Here is a 16,996-nt window from a genome sequence, read left to right as displayed (position 1 = left end):
TAGAAAATAAGATACTTGTGTAGGAAAGAACTGCAGATGCTGGTTTAAACTTCAAGATCAATTTCAAGATCCTCCTTTATGTCTACAAAGCCCTCAATGGGCTTGCCCCCACCTACATTAAAAGTCTGCTTACCCACCACACCACCACCAGGTCCCTCAGATCGGCCGACTTGGGGTTGCTGAACATCCCGCGATCTAGGCATAAGCTCAGGGGCGACCGCGCCTTTGCGGTTGCAGTTCCTAGACTGTGGAACAGCATCCCCCTTCCCATCAGAACTGCCCTCTCTATCGACTCCTTTAAGTCGAGACTAAAAATTCATCTCCACTCCCAAGCCTTTCCTGACGTCCTCTGAGCGAGGGCTATGTGTATGTAGTGATGTTTGTATTTAATCTATGAACCACTGTTGTTTGTTATACTATTCTTATACCAATGTAAAGCACTTTGGCCAACGAGAGTTGTTTTTTAAATGTGCTATATAAATAAAAGTGATTTGACTTGACTTAAACCAAAGGTCACCAGGGTAATTGTTACTTAAATTTTGTTTTTCCATTTAAAATACTTCCTAATCTACTTAGCCCAATTATATCACGGAGAGAGTAATGTACTGAGGCAGAGCTGGAGGATAGGAACCATGGTGTACGGTTCAATACTCCAGAGAGGTGGAGACCATCTATTATGAATGGACTATACATATAAAAATCATTTTCGGCCTGAGTTTGGCTTCACTTTTTAATGCAATGAGGGACTATGGTTAAGGCTAGTAATAATATAGGGTTGGCAGTGCCAGCAAATCCACCACTATAAAGAACATTTAACTCAGCGCTGATCTGAGGCTTTTTGCCCAGTGAGTCTATGCTAAGCTTCAAGCCACCATCCTTAATCCTACTTTAACCCATTTTATTATTCTCATGTTCCCATCAACTCTCCCCAGATGCTATCATTCTATCTGCATATCAAGAGCAAATTAGTGGCCAATTATTCGGTCAACTTAAATGTCTATGGGACGTGGGAGGAAACCCACATGGTCGCAGGGAGAATGTGCAAACATAGGTCGGGTTGAACTCAGGTCACTGGAGATTTGAGGCTGCAGTTGGGAGGCGGCAGCTCTGCTAGCTTTGCCACTGTGCCACCCTGTATATACTCAGTTAGTTGATCTAAGATACATTGAAGGACAGAAGCATTAATCCCATTATCATTCATTGTTTTTGCAATAATCATTGTTGGAATATGCAAATGCTAAAGAGGTAACAGAGCTGGACTTGGCCACATCAATTTAAGGAATCTATCACCGAACACTGACAAGGTTTCATATTAAAAATTGGCACTTGAGTGAGATACCAAATAGTACCAGTGGATGGATCTTCCCATACGTTTGCTTAAAATAATAAGACAAGTGACTTGAGATCAAATTCAAAATGTATTCACAGTAAAAGGAAATGAACTGTCAAGATGAATTTGAGATTAACATATCAATTACTTACTGAACTGGTGTAGGTTCTCCCAGGACTTGGACTCGGGCATGGATGTAATGGTCAGTACAGGGCAAGGGTTCCCTCCCAATGTCTCACAAATTGAATCCCTTCGAAAATAAATCTGCTGAGGATCATGTAGTGCCTCCAATTTTTGGATATGCATCTTAAAAAGGGGAAAGAAAAATCTTAAAAGTTATTTAACCCATTAACATTATGTTTATATTCTGATTTTCAATTCTTAGTGCTGACCTTGTGCACATCGGACAGACTGTCTGTAGATGTAACAATTACAGTTTTCTACAAAAAAGATCTTGAACAAGTTGAGCAGCCATCTTGAATAGCTTGCTCCATTTCCCTTTCCATTCTTCAACATAAATACTGATATATGTGTTGACAAATAATTATATGAAAAATGCTGAAACGGTATCAAATCTAGATGTGACGCATGCTTTCTAGAGTTTAGAAGAATGTGGGAGTTACTGAAGCATAGGATTTTGAGTGACCCGGTGGCTATAAAATCTTTCTCCTTGTGAAGGAGTTCAGAGTGATAGGATGAGTCAACCTTTCAAAATGGCAATGAAGAGTGAATCCTTCCTTGAGACGATTGTGAATCTCTTAAATTCTATGCACCAAGATCATGGGTATAAACCAGATAGACACAAAATGCTGGAATAACTCAGCGGGACAGGCAGCATCACTGGAAATAAGGAATGGGTGACGTTTCAGGTCGAGACCCTTCTTCAGACTAATTCATGGGTGTAAATAATTATATGAAAGACTGAAACTGACATGGGTGATGGTGAATCATAAACAGAATCAGAAAGTGGAGCAGAGTGCCAAAGATTTGTTTAATTATGATCTTATTGAATGTTAGAGTAGGCTTGAGGGGCCTGAAGGTTGTTCCTCTTTCTTTTGTTTGTTATAAAATAATCAAAATCTCAGAATCTGAAAATCTTAACTGATCTTGGTCAATAAACATGTTTAAGAATGAACTGCAGATGCTGGAAAAATCGAAGGTAGACAAAAGTGCTGGAGAAACTCAGCGGGTGAGGCAGTATCTATGAGAAGCTGCCTCACCCGCTGAGTTTCTCCAGCATTGTTGTCTACCTTAGACAATAGACAAGTACATTTCAAAATGTCTACGTGCAAATCAACACAAAACTAAAAATAAACTCTCAACATCTTGCTTCTTAAAACAGAAATTATATTTTGAAGACAACAGTGTTTAAACACCACGATAGAATGTGCAAGCATTATCCAGTTTCAAATTCGTTATTCCTACTCAGTATTTTGTGTACATTACCTGCAAGGTAGAGTATGTATATGGATAGTGATAAGCAAAATAACACACATCATCCTTATGAGTAAAAGTCATTGTAAATGTCAGAGTGTAATATGATTTTCCTTTCAGACCCCCAGCTGCAATTGAACTTCTGGAAAAATGATTCCTACAAAGGAAAGGGATAATGATGTTAAAATATCTCAGTTCATAATTTGCTATTTTCAGTGTATTGATTGCAGATAGCTAGGTCATTGACACCATTTTAGGACAACAAGCTGCTTCAATTGAAATGGATCAGATAATCAACTCAGATGTACCAGGTTGAAATCTAATTTGCATGGAGCAGCTTCAATTTCCTGATTAACACCTTGTAGTAAATGAATCGCTTGCTCCGTTTGGTGTTCCCCCTGCTTAGTGAAACCAGTAAAAGTTGACCTTTCCTGCTTGTCTTGAAATCTTGAAAATGAATGTATGCTTATTTTATAAATTGGCTAAGGCATTTAGAAATAAGATAATATAGAAACATGCTGGTGTTTTGTCTTTAAAGGAAAGCTCTTTAATCTTCTCTGTACCAAAGAAAACAACCCAGGTTAACCAATATCCAAACCTTTCCAATCCTGACAACGTCCTTGCAAATATCCTCTGCATCCTATGAGAAGCTGGAAACTACAGAGTGGAAGTGTAAACATTCGTAATAAATTTAGAGACAATTCCCAAGTAATTTAAAGAATGACAACTTGTGTTGCTATTGCATTTTCCATAGCTTCAAGATGATGCAAAGAATTTACAAATAACTGTGAAGTAAAGTCACTTGTAATCAAGAAAATGCTACAGCCAATTTTCACACAACAAGGTTGACAAATTTCAACGTGGTAATCAGTTATCTGGCTAGAACACAGGGATTAAATCTTCCCACTTCAAAAATATGAGAGAGAAAGAGAGCATTTGACTCTATTTGGCATGAAGGGCTCTATTACAAACTCCTCGGCTGTGGTATAGGAGGAAAGGTATATAACCTTATCAAATCAATGTATCTGAATAATAAATGTGGCGTTAAAATTGGGGACAAATGCACTGATTTCTTTGCCCAGAGAAGAGGCGTCCGGCAAGGCTGCAATCTGAGCCCGACACTGTTTAATGTATATATCAACGATTTGGCAGTAAAGTTGGACCAGAGCACAGCGCCGGGCCTCTGTCTTCTGGGCGGAGAGGTAAAATTCCTGTTTTATGCGGATGACTTGGTTCTGCTGTCCCCCACAGAACAGGGACTGCAGCAACAGTTGGACCTACTTGATGAGTACTGCCAAAATTGGGCCCTGGCCGTAAATCTAAAGAAAACCAACATCATGATTTTTCAGAAACGACGCAGATGCCAGGAAGATAAATACAAATTTACTCTCAATGATACTATTATCAAACACACTATGAGCTATACTTACCTTGGTCTAACTATTTCAGCATCAGGGAACTTCAATATGGCAGTGAATGCACTAAAAGAGAAAGCTCGAAGAGCTCTGTATGCAATAAAAAGAAGATTCTACAACATCCAAATCCCAATTAAAATCTGGCTTAAAATATTTGACAGTGTAATCCAGCCTATTGTGCTTTATGGTAGTGAAGTATGGGGTCCGCTCAGTTACCATAGTTATAGTAAATGGGAAAAACATACAACGGAGGCCCTGCATGCGGAATTTTGTCGGAACATCCTCCGTATCCAAAGGAAAACACCAACAAACGCATGTAGGGCGGAACTAGGCAGATACCCACTGATAATAAATATCCAGAAAAGAGCACAACATTTTTGGAATCACCTTAAATCTAGCGCCCCAGATACCCTCCAGTTTAAAGCCCTTCAAACACAAGAGGGGAACCCAGAAAAGAGTTCCCTGTGTCAGTTGGTACTGAGACTTACTACCCCTATTCAGTTAAACCCTATCCAGTTAAACCCTGACTGGCCCCAGATCAATATTGGCCCCCAATCACCAGTTAGAGTGAACCAAATTATCAAACAATGTAAAGAAACGTACTTGGAACATTGGGATAAAGAAACCAAAAGCCAAAGCAGATTAGAATGCTACCGCTCCCTAAAAAGAGACTATAAATTGGCAGACTATCTCTCAACTGTTAGAGACATAAAGCAGAGATAGACCCTCACCAAATACAGGTTAAGTGACCACTATTTGGCAGTTGAAAAAGGAAGACAGAAGAGATTCTGGCAACCAAGAGAAAACAGAATATGCGGCCACTGTTTAACAGATGAGGTTGAAACAGAGGTGCACTTCCTCCTAAATGCAAGAAAATTGACAAAACAAGGAAAGCAGACTTTGACAAACTCAGTGTGGCAACCCTTGATTTTACAACAGATGATACAACAAAACTAAGAATAATCCTAAGTGAAGGAAATACGGCACATCTTGGTGCACAATACACAACAGCATGCCATAACCTGAGAGACGGTGAATGACCAACATGCACATATGTACGCACACACTAATCAACATTAACCAACACTAAGAAATTAATAATGAATTGCTAAACTTGCTATTGTGTTGTACTGCTTACAGCTACAAGAACGTGTAGCAATCAATAAAGGGCTATCGGCCTATTGCAAGTTTATGTACAGGGGCAAATCTATCCATGCACTGTATACTTGTATTTATACTTGTGCATTTCAAACATGTATGCCATGTTTTATACTTTGGCAATATAACAATGTTTTTTTTTTATCATGCCAATAAAGTTTTTAAATTGAATTGAATTGAAAAAATTGAGAGAGAGGCAGAGAGAGGCAGAGACAGAGACAGAGACGAGACAGAGACAGAGACAGACAGAGACAGACAGAGACAGAGACAGACAGAGACAGACAGAGAGAGACAGAGAGAGACAGAGAGAGACAGACAGAGAGAGACAGAGAGAGACAGAGAGAGACAGAGAGGGTTTTTTTATTGTTATGTGTCCCAGATAGGACAATGAAATTCTTACGTGCCGCAGCACAACAGAATTTGTAAACATAATACAAAACAGAAGATAAAAGTTCAGTGTGTCTGTAGACCATATATACTAGAATGTGGAGTATAGGAAAAGCAAAATAAATTGTACAGAGTCAATTAATATACTTTCTCTAGTTGTATCATTACCAATGCCATGAATGTTCAGAATATACCTGCAGAAGAAGCGGTTAAAAGCAAGCAAATATAACTAATTGTGCTACATTGGTAAATGCAAACCACAAGCAATTTATGATGTATTCAATGCTTTGTTTCAGATATAGAAACATAGAAAATAGGTGCAGGAGGAGGCCATTCGGCCCTTCGAGCCAGCACCCTTCGATTCATTGCGATCATGGCTGATCGTCCCCAATCAATAACCCGTGCCTGCCTTCTCCCCATATCCCTTGATTCCACTAGCCCCTAGAGCGCTATAATAATAATAATAATAATACATTTTATTTATGGGCGCCTTTCAAGAGTCTCAAGGACACCTTACAAAAATATAGCAGGTAAAGGAAAAACATGTAAGGGGAATGAAATAAATAGTAGAGACATGACTGGTACACAAAGTAAAGACAGTATTCAATTCAAAACACAATATGAGGCAATTAATGCACAGATGAAAAGGGAGGGGGACGTGGGGCTAAGGCTAGGCAGAGGTGAAGTGATGGGTCTTGAGGCGGGACTGGAAGATGGTGAGGCACACGTAATTGCGGATCAGTTGGGGGAGGGAGTTCCAGAGCCTGGGAGCTGCCCTGGAGAAGGCTCTGTCCCCAAAACTGCGGAGGTTGGACATGTGGATGGAGAGGAGACCGGCTGATGTGGATCTGAGGGACCGTGAGGGTTGGTAGGGGGAGAGGAGGTCAGTGAGATATGGGGGGGCCAGATGGTGGAGGGCTTTGTAGGTGAGGATAAGGATTTTGTAGGTGATCCGGTGGGAGATGGGAAGCCAGTGAAGTTGTTTGAGGACTGGAGTGATGTGATGCCTGGATTTGGTGTGGGTGATGAGTCGGGCGGCAGCGTTCTGGACCAGTTGGAGTCAGTTGATGTAGGTGGAGCTGATGCCAAGGAGAAGTGAGTTGCAATAGTCCAGTCTATCTAACTCGCTCTTAAATCCATCCAGTGATTTGGCCTCCACTGCCCTCTGTGGCAAGGAATTCCACAAATATTTCTGAATGTTATATGTTTCTATCATATCTCATCCCATCCTTCTAAATTCCAGCGAATACAAGCCCAATCGACTCATTCATCATGTAAGTCCTGCCATCCTGGGAACTAACCTGGTGAATATACACTGCACTCCATCAATAGCAATAAAGTCTTTCCTCAAATTAGGATACCAAAATTGCACACAGAATTCCAGGTGCGGTCTCACCAGGGCCCTGTACAACTGCACCTGGAGTAACTTGCCAATTGGAAAATGCTGTTCCCAAGGTTATTTTGGACTATAAACCTCCTGTGATTTGTTGTTATTAACAGAAGATTAAAGTTATGATGTTAATGTTGTATAGCCACCCCCCCATTAAATATAGGTTGTACCATATTGAAAAGATCTCTATTGGACATTGCCATCTAGAAGCTGAATTCAATTTAACTCAGATACAGAAAAAGACAGGTAAAGAAAAAACAGATTAAGAAAGAAAACAGAGACGAAGGAAAAATAAGAAAATACTTTAATACAGTAACAACAATCAATCACCTCAAGGAGTGTGATGCCGCAGTTTAAATTGTTGCCTCTAGACTGTAGCAGCTGATTGGCAATGGAGGAACAGAAGTCTAACTAAAAATACTTGTGCTGTTAAGTATTAGCTCTAATTTGAGTTTAACTGGAAATTTATAAACAAATGGAACAATGTTATGAGAGTTATAGGGTAGCTGAAGATCGAAACACTGGGTAGTTCTTTAAAAATAAACGAGCTAATTAACTACAAGCCTTTATATTTTAAAATCAAAGATACCTTGAAATAACAAGTATAGGAAGAAAGATCCTTTCTGACTAGAGATTAAGGTCCCAAGTACTAACTGTTTCCCCATGCACAGAAGTTGCCTGATCTGCTCTCAGACATTCTCACTTGCATTTTACCTTTTTTCTGCTGCTCCTTAATATCTCAATTTAAATCAACTTGATTATTGAAAGTGAAAATATTCTAATGCAAGTATATTTCCTTAGAAAAAGTGAATACTCAAGAGAGCAGCTAAGTCTACAGGTATTTATGAACCTTAAATCTTTGGAATTTGACTCATTGATGACTTGTAGTTAGCTAGAAAGGGAAATACTATTCTGTTATCATCTATATTGAGGACGGTGGACTCTTGAGATTCAATACCATTAATTAAACAGTCATAATCTTAAGCGTGCCAGTCTGGCATCAATTTCTGCTACCTCACGAGACATTCAAGCTTTTTTTTCTTTTGCAACATTCCAAGCCCTTCGGCCCACCGTCCTGCAATCACCAGTCTACTAACACTATCCTACGCACAATGAGGACAATTTTACAATTTTATCTATGCCAATTAACCTGCAAACCTGTACATTATTGCACTGTGGGAGGGAACTGGAGCATCTGGAGAAAACCCACAGTCACAGGGGGAATGTCCAAACTCCGTACAGACAGCACCCATAGTCAGAATCAAACTTGGTTCCCTGGCGCTGTAAGGCACTGTGCCACTGTGCTGCCGATAACAGCTGGGAAGAAACTGTCCCCGAATCTGGTGGTATGCTTTTTCAAACATCTGCTCCTCTTGACTGATGAGAGAGGAGAGAAGGAGTGGACCAGGGTGGGTGGAAGATTGCAACCTTCATGTGGTCCGCCCTGTTTCAACTAATGCAATCGACTTGACGTGCACAAACGGAAGATCAAATAGAACAAGTTATCCAACAACTTTAGGCTGTGCACGCCACACGAAAGAAGAAGAAGAGTGACCAGGGTGAGACTGGTCCTTGATTATACTGGCAGCCTTGCTGAGACACCGTGAAATGTAGATAGAAGGGAAGTTGGTTTGCGTGATGGTCTTATCATATAAAATTAAATGCAAGGTGTGTATTTTCTAAGAACTCCGAAGATCCTACAGTTTTGCTGATATCCCGAAACTTCACAAAAATGCACGATAAACCTGAGATTAATTAGTAATGTAAATATCAATACTCCGAAGACCCGACAATGACTCCGGTTGTAAGATAACACATTGTTCTCCACCAAGAAAATGTACAAGGCATGATTAGTAAGTTTGTAGATGACATTGAAATGGGTGGTACTGTGCACAGCAATGATAATTACCTAAAGTTACAGCAGGATCTTGATCAGTTGGAGAAATGGGCAGAGGATAGTTATATGGAGGTTAATGCAGATAAGTACATGGTCTTGCATTTTATGAAGTTAAACCAGGGCAGGAACTTCACAATGAATGGCAGTGCCCTGGCAATTGTTGTAAAGCAGATGTATCTAGGAGGGCAGGTACATTGTGTTCTGAATCTGGTGCCACAGATAGACAGATTGGTAAAGAAGGCTTTTGATAGATTGGCCTTCATCAGTCAGGGTATTAATACATTGGTGAGGCCACACTTCAATTATTGTGTTTAGTTTTGGTCGTCCTGCTATAGCAAGAATGTAATTAAGCAGGAAGAAATTCAAGAAGATTTTCAAGGATATTGCCAGGGCTTCAAATATATTGAGGTTGGGAAAGCTGGTGTGCAGGAGGCTGAGAGATAATCTTATAGAGGTGCATAAGGTCTTGATGAGAATCGAAATGGTGAACACACAGAGTCTTTTACCTAGAGTAAGTGAATCAAGAACATGAGGACATAGGTTTAAGATGAAAGGAGAAAGATTTAATTGGAACCTGAAGGGCAACTTTTTCCACACAGAAGATGGTGGGTATATGGAACAAGCTGCCAGAGCAGGTAGTTAAGGCAGGTACTATAACAACATTTAAAAGAAGTTTGGTCAGGTATATGGAATAAGATGGTTTAGAGCCCGTTGCCATCCTGTATGACTCTACGACTCTATTAAACAACAAATAAAATACATGACTTCATCTGTGAGTATGGCTAGATGAAACTAAATAAATAAACATTGTTTCTTCTTTAAAAAAACAATAATTTCATGGTAGGACAATAACATATTTCAGTTTTTTATGCATAATAAACCGAATAAATAGAAATATATATAATTAAAATTTTTCATCTTGACCACTTCCGGTCTGCGTTGTATATTGATTTTAGAAAAAGCGCTACCATATATCGCTATGATTTTTGGCCATTTTATTCACAGTCCTCCTCCACTGAGCAGGCCACGAGGATTTTTCCTCTCGCTTATCACTCGCAGCGATGAAGGTACCGCCCCTTACGGGGTGGGGGGCAGGACAAAAAAAAAAACTCAGGATGCCTGGACGTGACTCAGTCACTCTGCAAGATCGTGAGGGAGAGGCCAAGACTCTCATTCTTAGCTGAGAAACAACTGAATTGTGAGTCTGCAATGTACTTGTAATAAATGATTTGTTAGCCCTTAATGACAATGCCATGAGTTGTTTGGCCTGCTGCCCTGCCTGTGCTTGAAACTGCAATGCTTTATTAGGTCTGACTGTGTTTGGAAGGAATAAATGCTTTATTAGGTCCGACTGAGTTTGGTTCAAAAGTCCTGCTCATTTTGTGACTTCCGCTTAGTGGACAGGTCGCGCTGATTGCGTAATTTCCGGTTAGTGCAGAGCTCCCGCTGATTGCATAATTTCCGGTGAGTGCAGAGATCACGCTGATTGTGGATCTGACTGCTGAAGCCCCAAAGTGGAGAGGCCGCGCTAAGCCGTGTGAGTATTCAAGAAAGTTTACTGCCATATATATAGCGTGTGAGTCAGTGAGTGAGTGTGTGCATGTGTGTGTGTGTGTGTGAGTGTGTGTCTGTGTGAGTGTGTCTGTGAGTGTGAGTGTCTGTGAGTGTGAGTGTCTGTGAGTGTGAGTGTCTGTGTGATAGTGAGAGTGAGTGTGTGTGTGTGAGTGTGAGTGTAAATGGTCTCAGTGTCTGAGCTGCCAGCCCAAGAATCCATTCGGCCCACAACACCATGCTAGTGCTCCAGAAAGCCCCCCCCCCCCCCTCACTGGCCAGCAATATTGGAATTGGTGGAGAGGTGGAATATTGCATTTGGGGACCCAACGGGTCCCACTTAGTCCAGTAACAAATAAATATATTCTTGCACCAATATAATCACAATGCTTACTTGTAATAACAGATATCTGTTCCAGTTCGAACCCACCGTGGTCTTCCAAGCATAGCTTCTTGTACGGAATACATTATGGGATGCATACCTTTCAAAAGAAAATAGCAAGGGTATGTGATTCTAGTGTACTTAAGAATAAAAATGTAAAGTCAAGTATAAATTGCATTGCCCTTCAGTGCATTTCTTGAACTTGAAAGATGCAACATCTTTCTATACTTTCGATTCCATTGGATTTTGTATTAACAGTAAGAAAAACTTCAAGGGGAGACATTTCCGAATTGTGTTCAGGGCAGCCTCCATGAACAGAGTGTTTTTGGCCCAGCAATAAAGACTCTGGATCTGGTTCCAAGGAATGAGGGAAAATGAATGCAAATGGGAATATACTTAGCAGGCACGTGCCGTCAGGGTAGGCAAGGTAGGCACTGCCTACTCTATTATAATAAAATGGTAATTATTAAATATAAATAGTAAAGGCATGGGAGAATAATGCCTAATAGGTATAATTCTCCGTGCCTTTCATCCGCAGTACACGTAACATGTGAAGGTCTGTGCAGCAGACGTGCCGTCGATGCTGCTTCAAGCCGTCAATTTCCAGGGGACCGAAGGCAGCTGAAATTCTTCCTTTGCAGTACTGCGCATGCGCAGCAGTGTACTGAGCATGCGCAGCGCAAGTTTCTTGGCGGATTTTTCAAACATGGATTGCCATTATCTTAAGAGTATCTTAAGAAACATAGAAAGAAGAATGGAGTTCGTGTTCAATTGATGTGGTACGTAAATTTTGTGGTGCTATATGTTTTTAAATACCGTATTTCCCGGCAATGAAGACGCTATTTTTTACCCAAAAATAAGGCATGAAAATTTACATGTGTCTTGGAAGCCAAAATTGGAAGGCCGTTAGCCAAGAAAGATTGGCTATCCCTCAGCAGGCACGGAAATCGCTGTCAAAACATACGGGGGACACATTTTCTTGGCGGACACGCGCATGCGCACCCACGCGAGGCTTCGGCCGAGGGCAACAGCAGCTTTGTCAGCCCTGAATCGTGGGGCTTGAATCGGCCTGTTCACGGGGTCTTTCATCGGCCGGCGGGGGCTTTAACATCGGGAGCCTCGATCGCCTCGATGTAGCAGCTTGTTTTCAAGCCGCGCCGAGCCCTGAAAGGCCCCGCGAACGGGCCGTTTCAACCCTTAGAAAGCAGCTGATTAAGTCAGAATTACAAAACATGGGCGGATTCGTCCCCCACCTCTCAAAGCAGGGGGGAGGGGGGGGGGGAAACGTGTGTCCCCCTGTACCACCCCGGATTTCCACCCCTGTCCCTCAGTACAGCAACATCAAGAACGATGTTGAGGTACTGAGGGATAACCAAGTCTATCCCTCATTGCTGGCAGCTGATGGGAAGCGGCTGTAAAAGGACAGCGCCGCTGAGGAGGGGAGAGTTCCTTTCACGGCGTGTGGGGAGTCTAGCCCGGGGTAAAGTTGTGGGGAGGGCAGGAGCGTTGAGAAGGAGGGGGTCGGGGATCATGCCAGCAACTCACTTGCCCAGACGCTCCGGGTGCAGAGCCACCGCATTGTGGCCGGGGGGAGAAGTATCTTGGGTGGCTGCGAGCAGCCGCCACCTCAGCTCCTTCTGCTGGCCCCTGCTCACCTCTGGCAGTGCTCTCCGTCTGAAAACCTCTCTCCTGCCGCTCGCCGGCCTCACTCATGTCAGCCGCTTCCCGCAAATCCTTAAATTCCGACAGCGCGATCAAGGGACCAATTGAGGTTACTCGGCTGTTGAATTTAAGGATTTGTGGGAAGCGGCTGACAAGAGCGAAGCCGGCGAGCAGCAGTGAGAGATGTTCAGACGGAGAGCACTGCCAGAAGTGAGCGGGCCGGCAGAAGGTACTGAGGTGGCGTCGAGTTCTGCTGTCCGGTTCCGAGGCCGCTCGCAGCCATAGTTGACCTTAAAGGGATGTTTCAAGTACAGACTACGGTAATTACAATCCCATAAAGATAGGTTACAGGACACAAAGTCAGAGTTCAGGTGATGGCAAAGAACAAGAATTAGGTGGTATGAATGACACGTCAAATGAACAACTAAATAATCTATAAATTGGCCAAGAAGCAAGGCAAAAACAATAATAAGACAGTACAGAAAGACAATTAACATAAAAAGGAAATCAATAGTGTTGCATTGGCCTGTAAACAACAAGTGCATAGTAAAAGCAGAGATTGCGACAGAGCATTGCTGTATGAGCACTTTATAATGGTTATGGGCACTTATGAGCGCTTTGTAATGGTTTTCACCAAAGAAGCAAACTTTGCCAAGATCTCGGCAGATTGGAATACCGTTATAATCAGAGATAGCATGAAAAATTATAAGGGGGGAGATACTAGATCGGTTGACAATTCTTTTATAGGGTACTGAAGGAAGTGTGGAAATTGCGGAATGTGTTTCTTGGTGGAAATTGCAGAAGGACTTGTCATTCTCTTTCACTCCTCCTTAGATGTAGGGAAATGTCAGCCAACAACTGTGACACCCGATCAAAAAGCCTGCAACTATAGACTGGTCACTTTAATTTGACGGTGGGTAAGTTCTTAGAAACAACATTCAGGGAAAAAGTGGAAAACCTTGAGTAAATAGATGAGAGTCTGACAGATTTGTGAAGGGCAAATTGTGTTTAACTATCCAGCTTTTTATGTGATAATTGAGCAGATTGAAAAGCTAGCCCGCAAAATTTAAGACCAGAGATTAAAGGTGGAGGGACATGGAATTGGCTCAAGTATTGTAATGCTTAATGCTGTATAAAGGTATTCAACAAGTTGTCACAACATTTATAGCCTTTCTGAATGATTTTGTTGATTAGAAATGCCTTGGAAGTAATTGCTTTGAAACTGTTGATCTCCTTTTTTGTCCTTTTTTTGGGGGGGGAAGTGGTAGGTATGTTACAAAACCTACCTGAATCGTGGCTGAGCATCTGCCCCACCCCTTGTGTGTGATTTTGGCGCTGTTTAGAGGGGGCGGGTTTAAAACGCGATTTTTACTAGGCTGTTCCAATCGAAAATGTTCAGCCTAGTAAATCATTAATGGAAAATCGCTGAAAGACCCCGTCGCAAAAGGTATTATTAGTTTTTATGGCCTTGTATAATATTTATAGTAGTTTAAAAATCACTCTCTCACTCCGCAACCTCTCGCAGCCCCAGGGTTTTATAAAGCAAACAATTAAAGGTATGTACCTTATTTTTACATTAAATGGGGCTTGTATATAACCCTGTTTATAAAGTTTTCTATAGCGAGTAGTTCATTTTGGGCTCTTTATATCCCGCAGTATTTTTCTGGGCACTTGAGGGCACAAATCCAGCGCAATGTGAACGTTCTAAACCAGCGCGTTCACAGGAACCCACTAGAAAGCTGATTTAAATTGACTTTAATTTACAGCAAATGAACACTAAATTCCTTCCATTTGGCCTATAAATTGATGTAAATGAGATTTAAAAATCATGTTTTATTGTGAATTATTTGTGAATATTATTTGGACACTTGGGCTATTTAAAAATGTTAATCATTTATTAAGAAATGGATAGATGTTTAGATCTAGTAATTGAAGTTTGAAATTAGCTACAATTGGGTAACTAACTAATTATATGCTTTAATTTCAGGTCATCCAAGTAAGATTATTTTATATTTGTTTCAGAATGCTTCAATCTATGATAACTGAAAATTTCATTCAGTTCTCTTAATTTTTAAGAAGGTTATGGGCTTTTGACTGTCCACGATCACAGCTTTTTTGTTATGTCCATAGAAAATCAATAGGGAGCAAGATACTAATTTCCGAGTATGAAAATGGCCATAACTTTTTTATAACTTGAGATATGAAAGTGAATTAGGTGTCAAATTAAACTTATTGTTATGCTTTATCTGATGGGATAAATTGCAGACTTGATTTTTTAAATCGCAAAATTTTGTAACATTGCTAGAAGTGGGGTTCTTAACAGAAGAATAGCAATTTTACCGTAGACAAAAGTGTTGGAGAAACTCAGCGGGTGCGGCAGCATCTATGGAGCGAAGGAAATAGGCAACGTTTCGAGCCAAAACCCTTCTTCAGACAATTTTTACAATTCTTCTCAAAGTGTAAACAACTGCTTTTCCTTCTGGATGATGTTGGTTCCCAAGGACAAGTAATAAGATTTCAGTTGGGAAAAAAAAAAAAAAAAAAACTTGGATATGGGTTGTGCAGGGTAAAATTTAAAAATTTGCGGACGACACAGATCTTGGAGGTATTGCAAGCCACAAATAGGATACTTATAGATTGAATGGCATGCAGAAGTGGCAGGCAAGTGGTAGTTGAAATTTAATCGAGAGAAGTATGAAGTGAGACAGCTTTACAGGAAGATCAAGTGTCAATATCGTTTAAGTGGCACAGTTCTGAATGGTGTGCAGGGACACAGTTAAACCTGGGTGTGTGCAAGTGCATTTGAAATTAGCAAGATACATTGAGGGCTGAGTTTGTAATGCATCATAAAGAACATAAAAGCAGGGAGGTTATGTTGAACTTCCTTCATTTTATTCATATGACACGCGCGTGATTATAACCAGGAATTCTACAATTTTATACTAACATGGCTTAATGCGATATGAAAAATATGGGACAACTATATTACTTCTTAAATGCACTGGTAGATGCAAGTCAGAAAAGGTCCAGAAGAGGCGTCATGAGACACTACCTCTGGTACAGCATTTTGTTGTGACAAGCTTGATTTGGTAAATGCATGACAAGGTAACAAGCATGAATTTGACTACAGTTGGTTAGTTTCAATAAATACAATAGATATTAACATCAAGTTGCTGTGAAGTTGACAATGATGTTTTTGTATGAAAACACTGGGTCCTACATGCTTTATAAAACCTGGCATGTTTATTTTGCTGTGGTTATAAATGGAGTGAGAATCGCACTTTGAGAACAATTGTAAAATTGTCTGAAGAAGGGTTTCGGCTCGAAACGTTGCCTATTTCCTTCGCTCCATAGATGCTGCTGCACTCGCTGAGTTTCTCCAACACTTTTGTCTACCGTAAAATAGCTATTCTTCTGTTTAGAACCCCCTTCCCCCCCAAAAAAAAGGACAAAAAAGGAGATCAACAATTTCAACGCAATTACTTCCAAGGCATTTCTAGTCAACAAAATCATTCAGAGAGGCTATAAATGTTGTGACAACTTGTTGAATACCATTATACAGCATTTGGCATTACTATCCACACAAAGACAAATAACAGAGTCAAGCTTCAATTTGAAAACTAGTAATGATTTAACTATCTCTGAGTACTGAGACAAATGGTTTAACATCTTACATGAACATAACATTACTGAAAGTTAATCATACATTTTAGGTGACAGATAATAGGTATTCTAGCTAATTTAAAATCAGGCAATATACTAAATAAATGGAAGCTGATTATAATCTAATTTGTCAGTCACTTTCGCTGTATAACATAACAACTACTGATAATATGAAATATATGATGAAAATTTGAAAATACATCTGTCCAAATGTGAAATAATAGGTTGTAAAAATGTTGGAAGTTGCTTTTTCTTTAAAAAAAATAATTGAATTGACATATTTATGGGAGGGTGAGGGGGGAAGGGGCTGTACCCACTCCCACGATAGGGAGCTTTTTCATTTTTCAACTTGAAATTGTGCAATCTGGTGCATATGGTAGCGAGTCTTTTAACTTAACTTGAATGCAACATTTATGCTTTAAATTGGATTGGGTATAAATAAGGTTAGGCTAAATTACATTCCTGATTATATTCCACAGTAGCCAGGTACTGATCAACAGGTGCGGCACATGAATGACCTTAGTATATTCATATATGGAAATCAGATTATAATTCATGCTGTTATGTAGGTATGTTACAATACTTACCTTCAGCGGTGCTGCAATTCTGCCACTGGCCGTGTGCGCGATTTTGGCGCATTTGAGGGGGAGGCGGGGTTAAAACGCGTTTTTTTCTGACCTGATCCTGGATTATATTTTGTTGGAGTGTATAGAAGTGTTTCTTAAGA

General features: G+C 40.5%; 1 protein-coding gene across 5 annotated transcripts in view; it reads right to left on the bottom strand.

Annotated features, from left to right (window-relative positions):
• agtpbp1 (ATP/GTP binding carboxypeptidase 1) overlaps window positions 1-16,996 on the bottom strand; it is a 217,711-nt gene that overhangs the window by 44,087 nt on the left and 156,628 nt on the right. For all 5 annotated transcript variants that reach the window (XM_055632933.1, XM_055632934.1, XM_055632935.1 and 2 more), the window contains 3 exons: window positions 10,957-11,044; window positions 2,777-2,921; window positions 1,483-1,636 (listed from right to left, as the gene is read on the bottom strand). In XM_055632933.1, the coding sequence (XP_055488908.1) occupies window positions 1,483-1,636; window positions 2,777-2,921; window positions 10,957-11,044 (387 nt within the window). The remainder of the gene's footprint in view (window positions 1-1,482; window positions 1,637-2,776; window positions 2,922-10,956; window positions 11,045-16,996) is intronic.

The sequence above is a fragment of the Leucoraja erinacea genome, chromosome 3, assembly GCF_028641065.1.
Source record: "Leucoraja erinacea ecotype New England chromosome 3, Leri_hhj_1, whole genome shotgun sequence".
In the NCBI taxonomy this organism is placed as follows: Eukaryota; Metazoa; Chordata; class Chondrichthyes; order Rajiformes; family Rajidae; genus Leucoraja; species Leucoraja erinaceus.
Note: the sequence above shows the minus strand (reverse complement) of the source record. Positions and strands in the feature narration are given on the sequence as shown.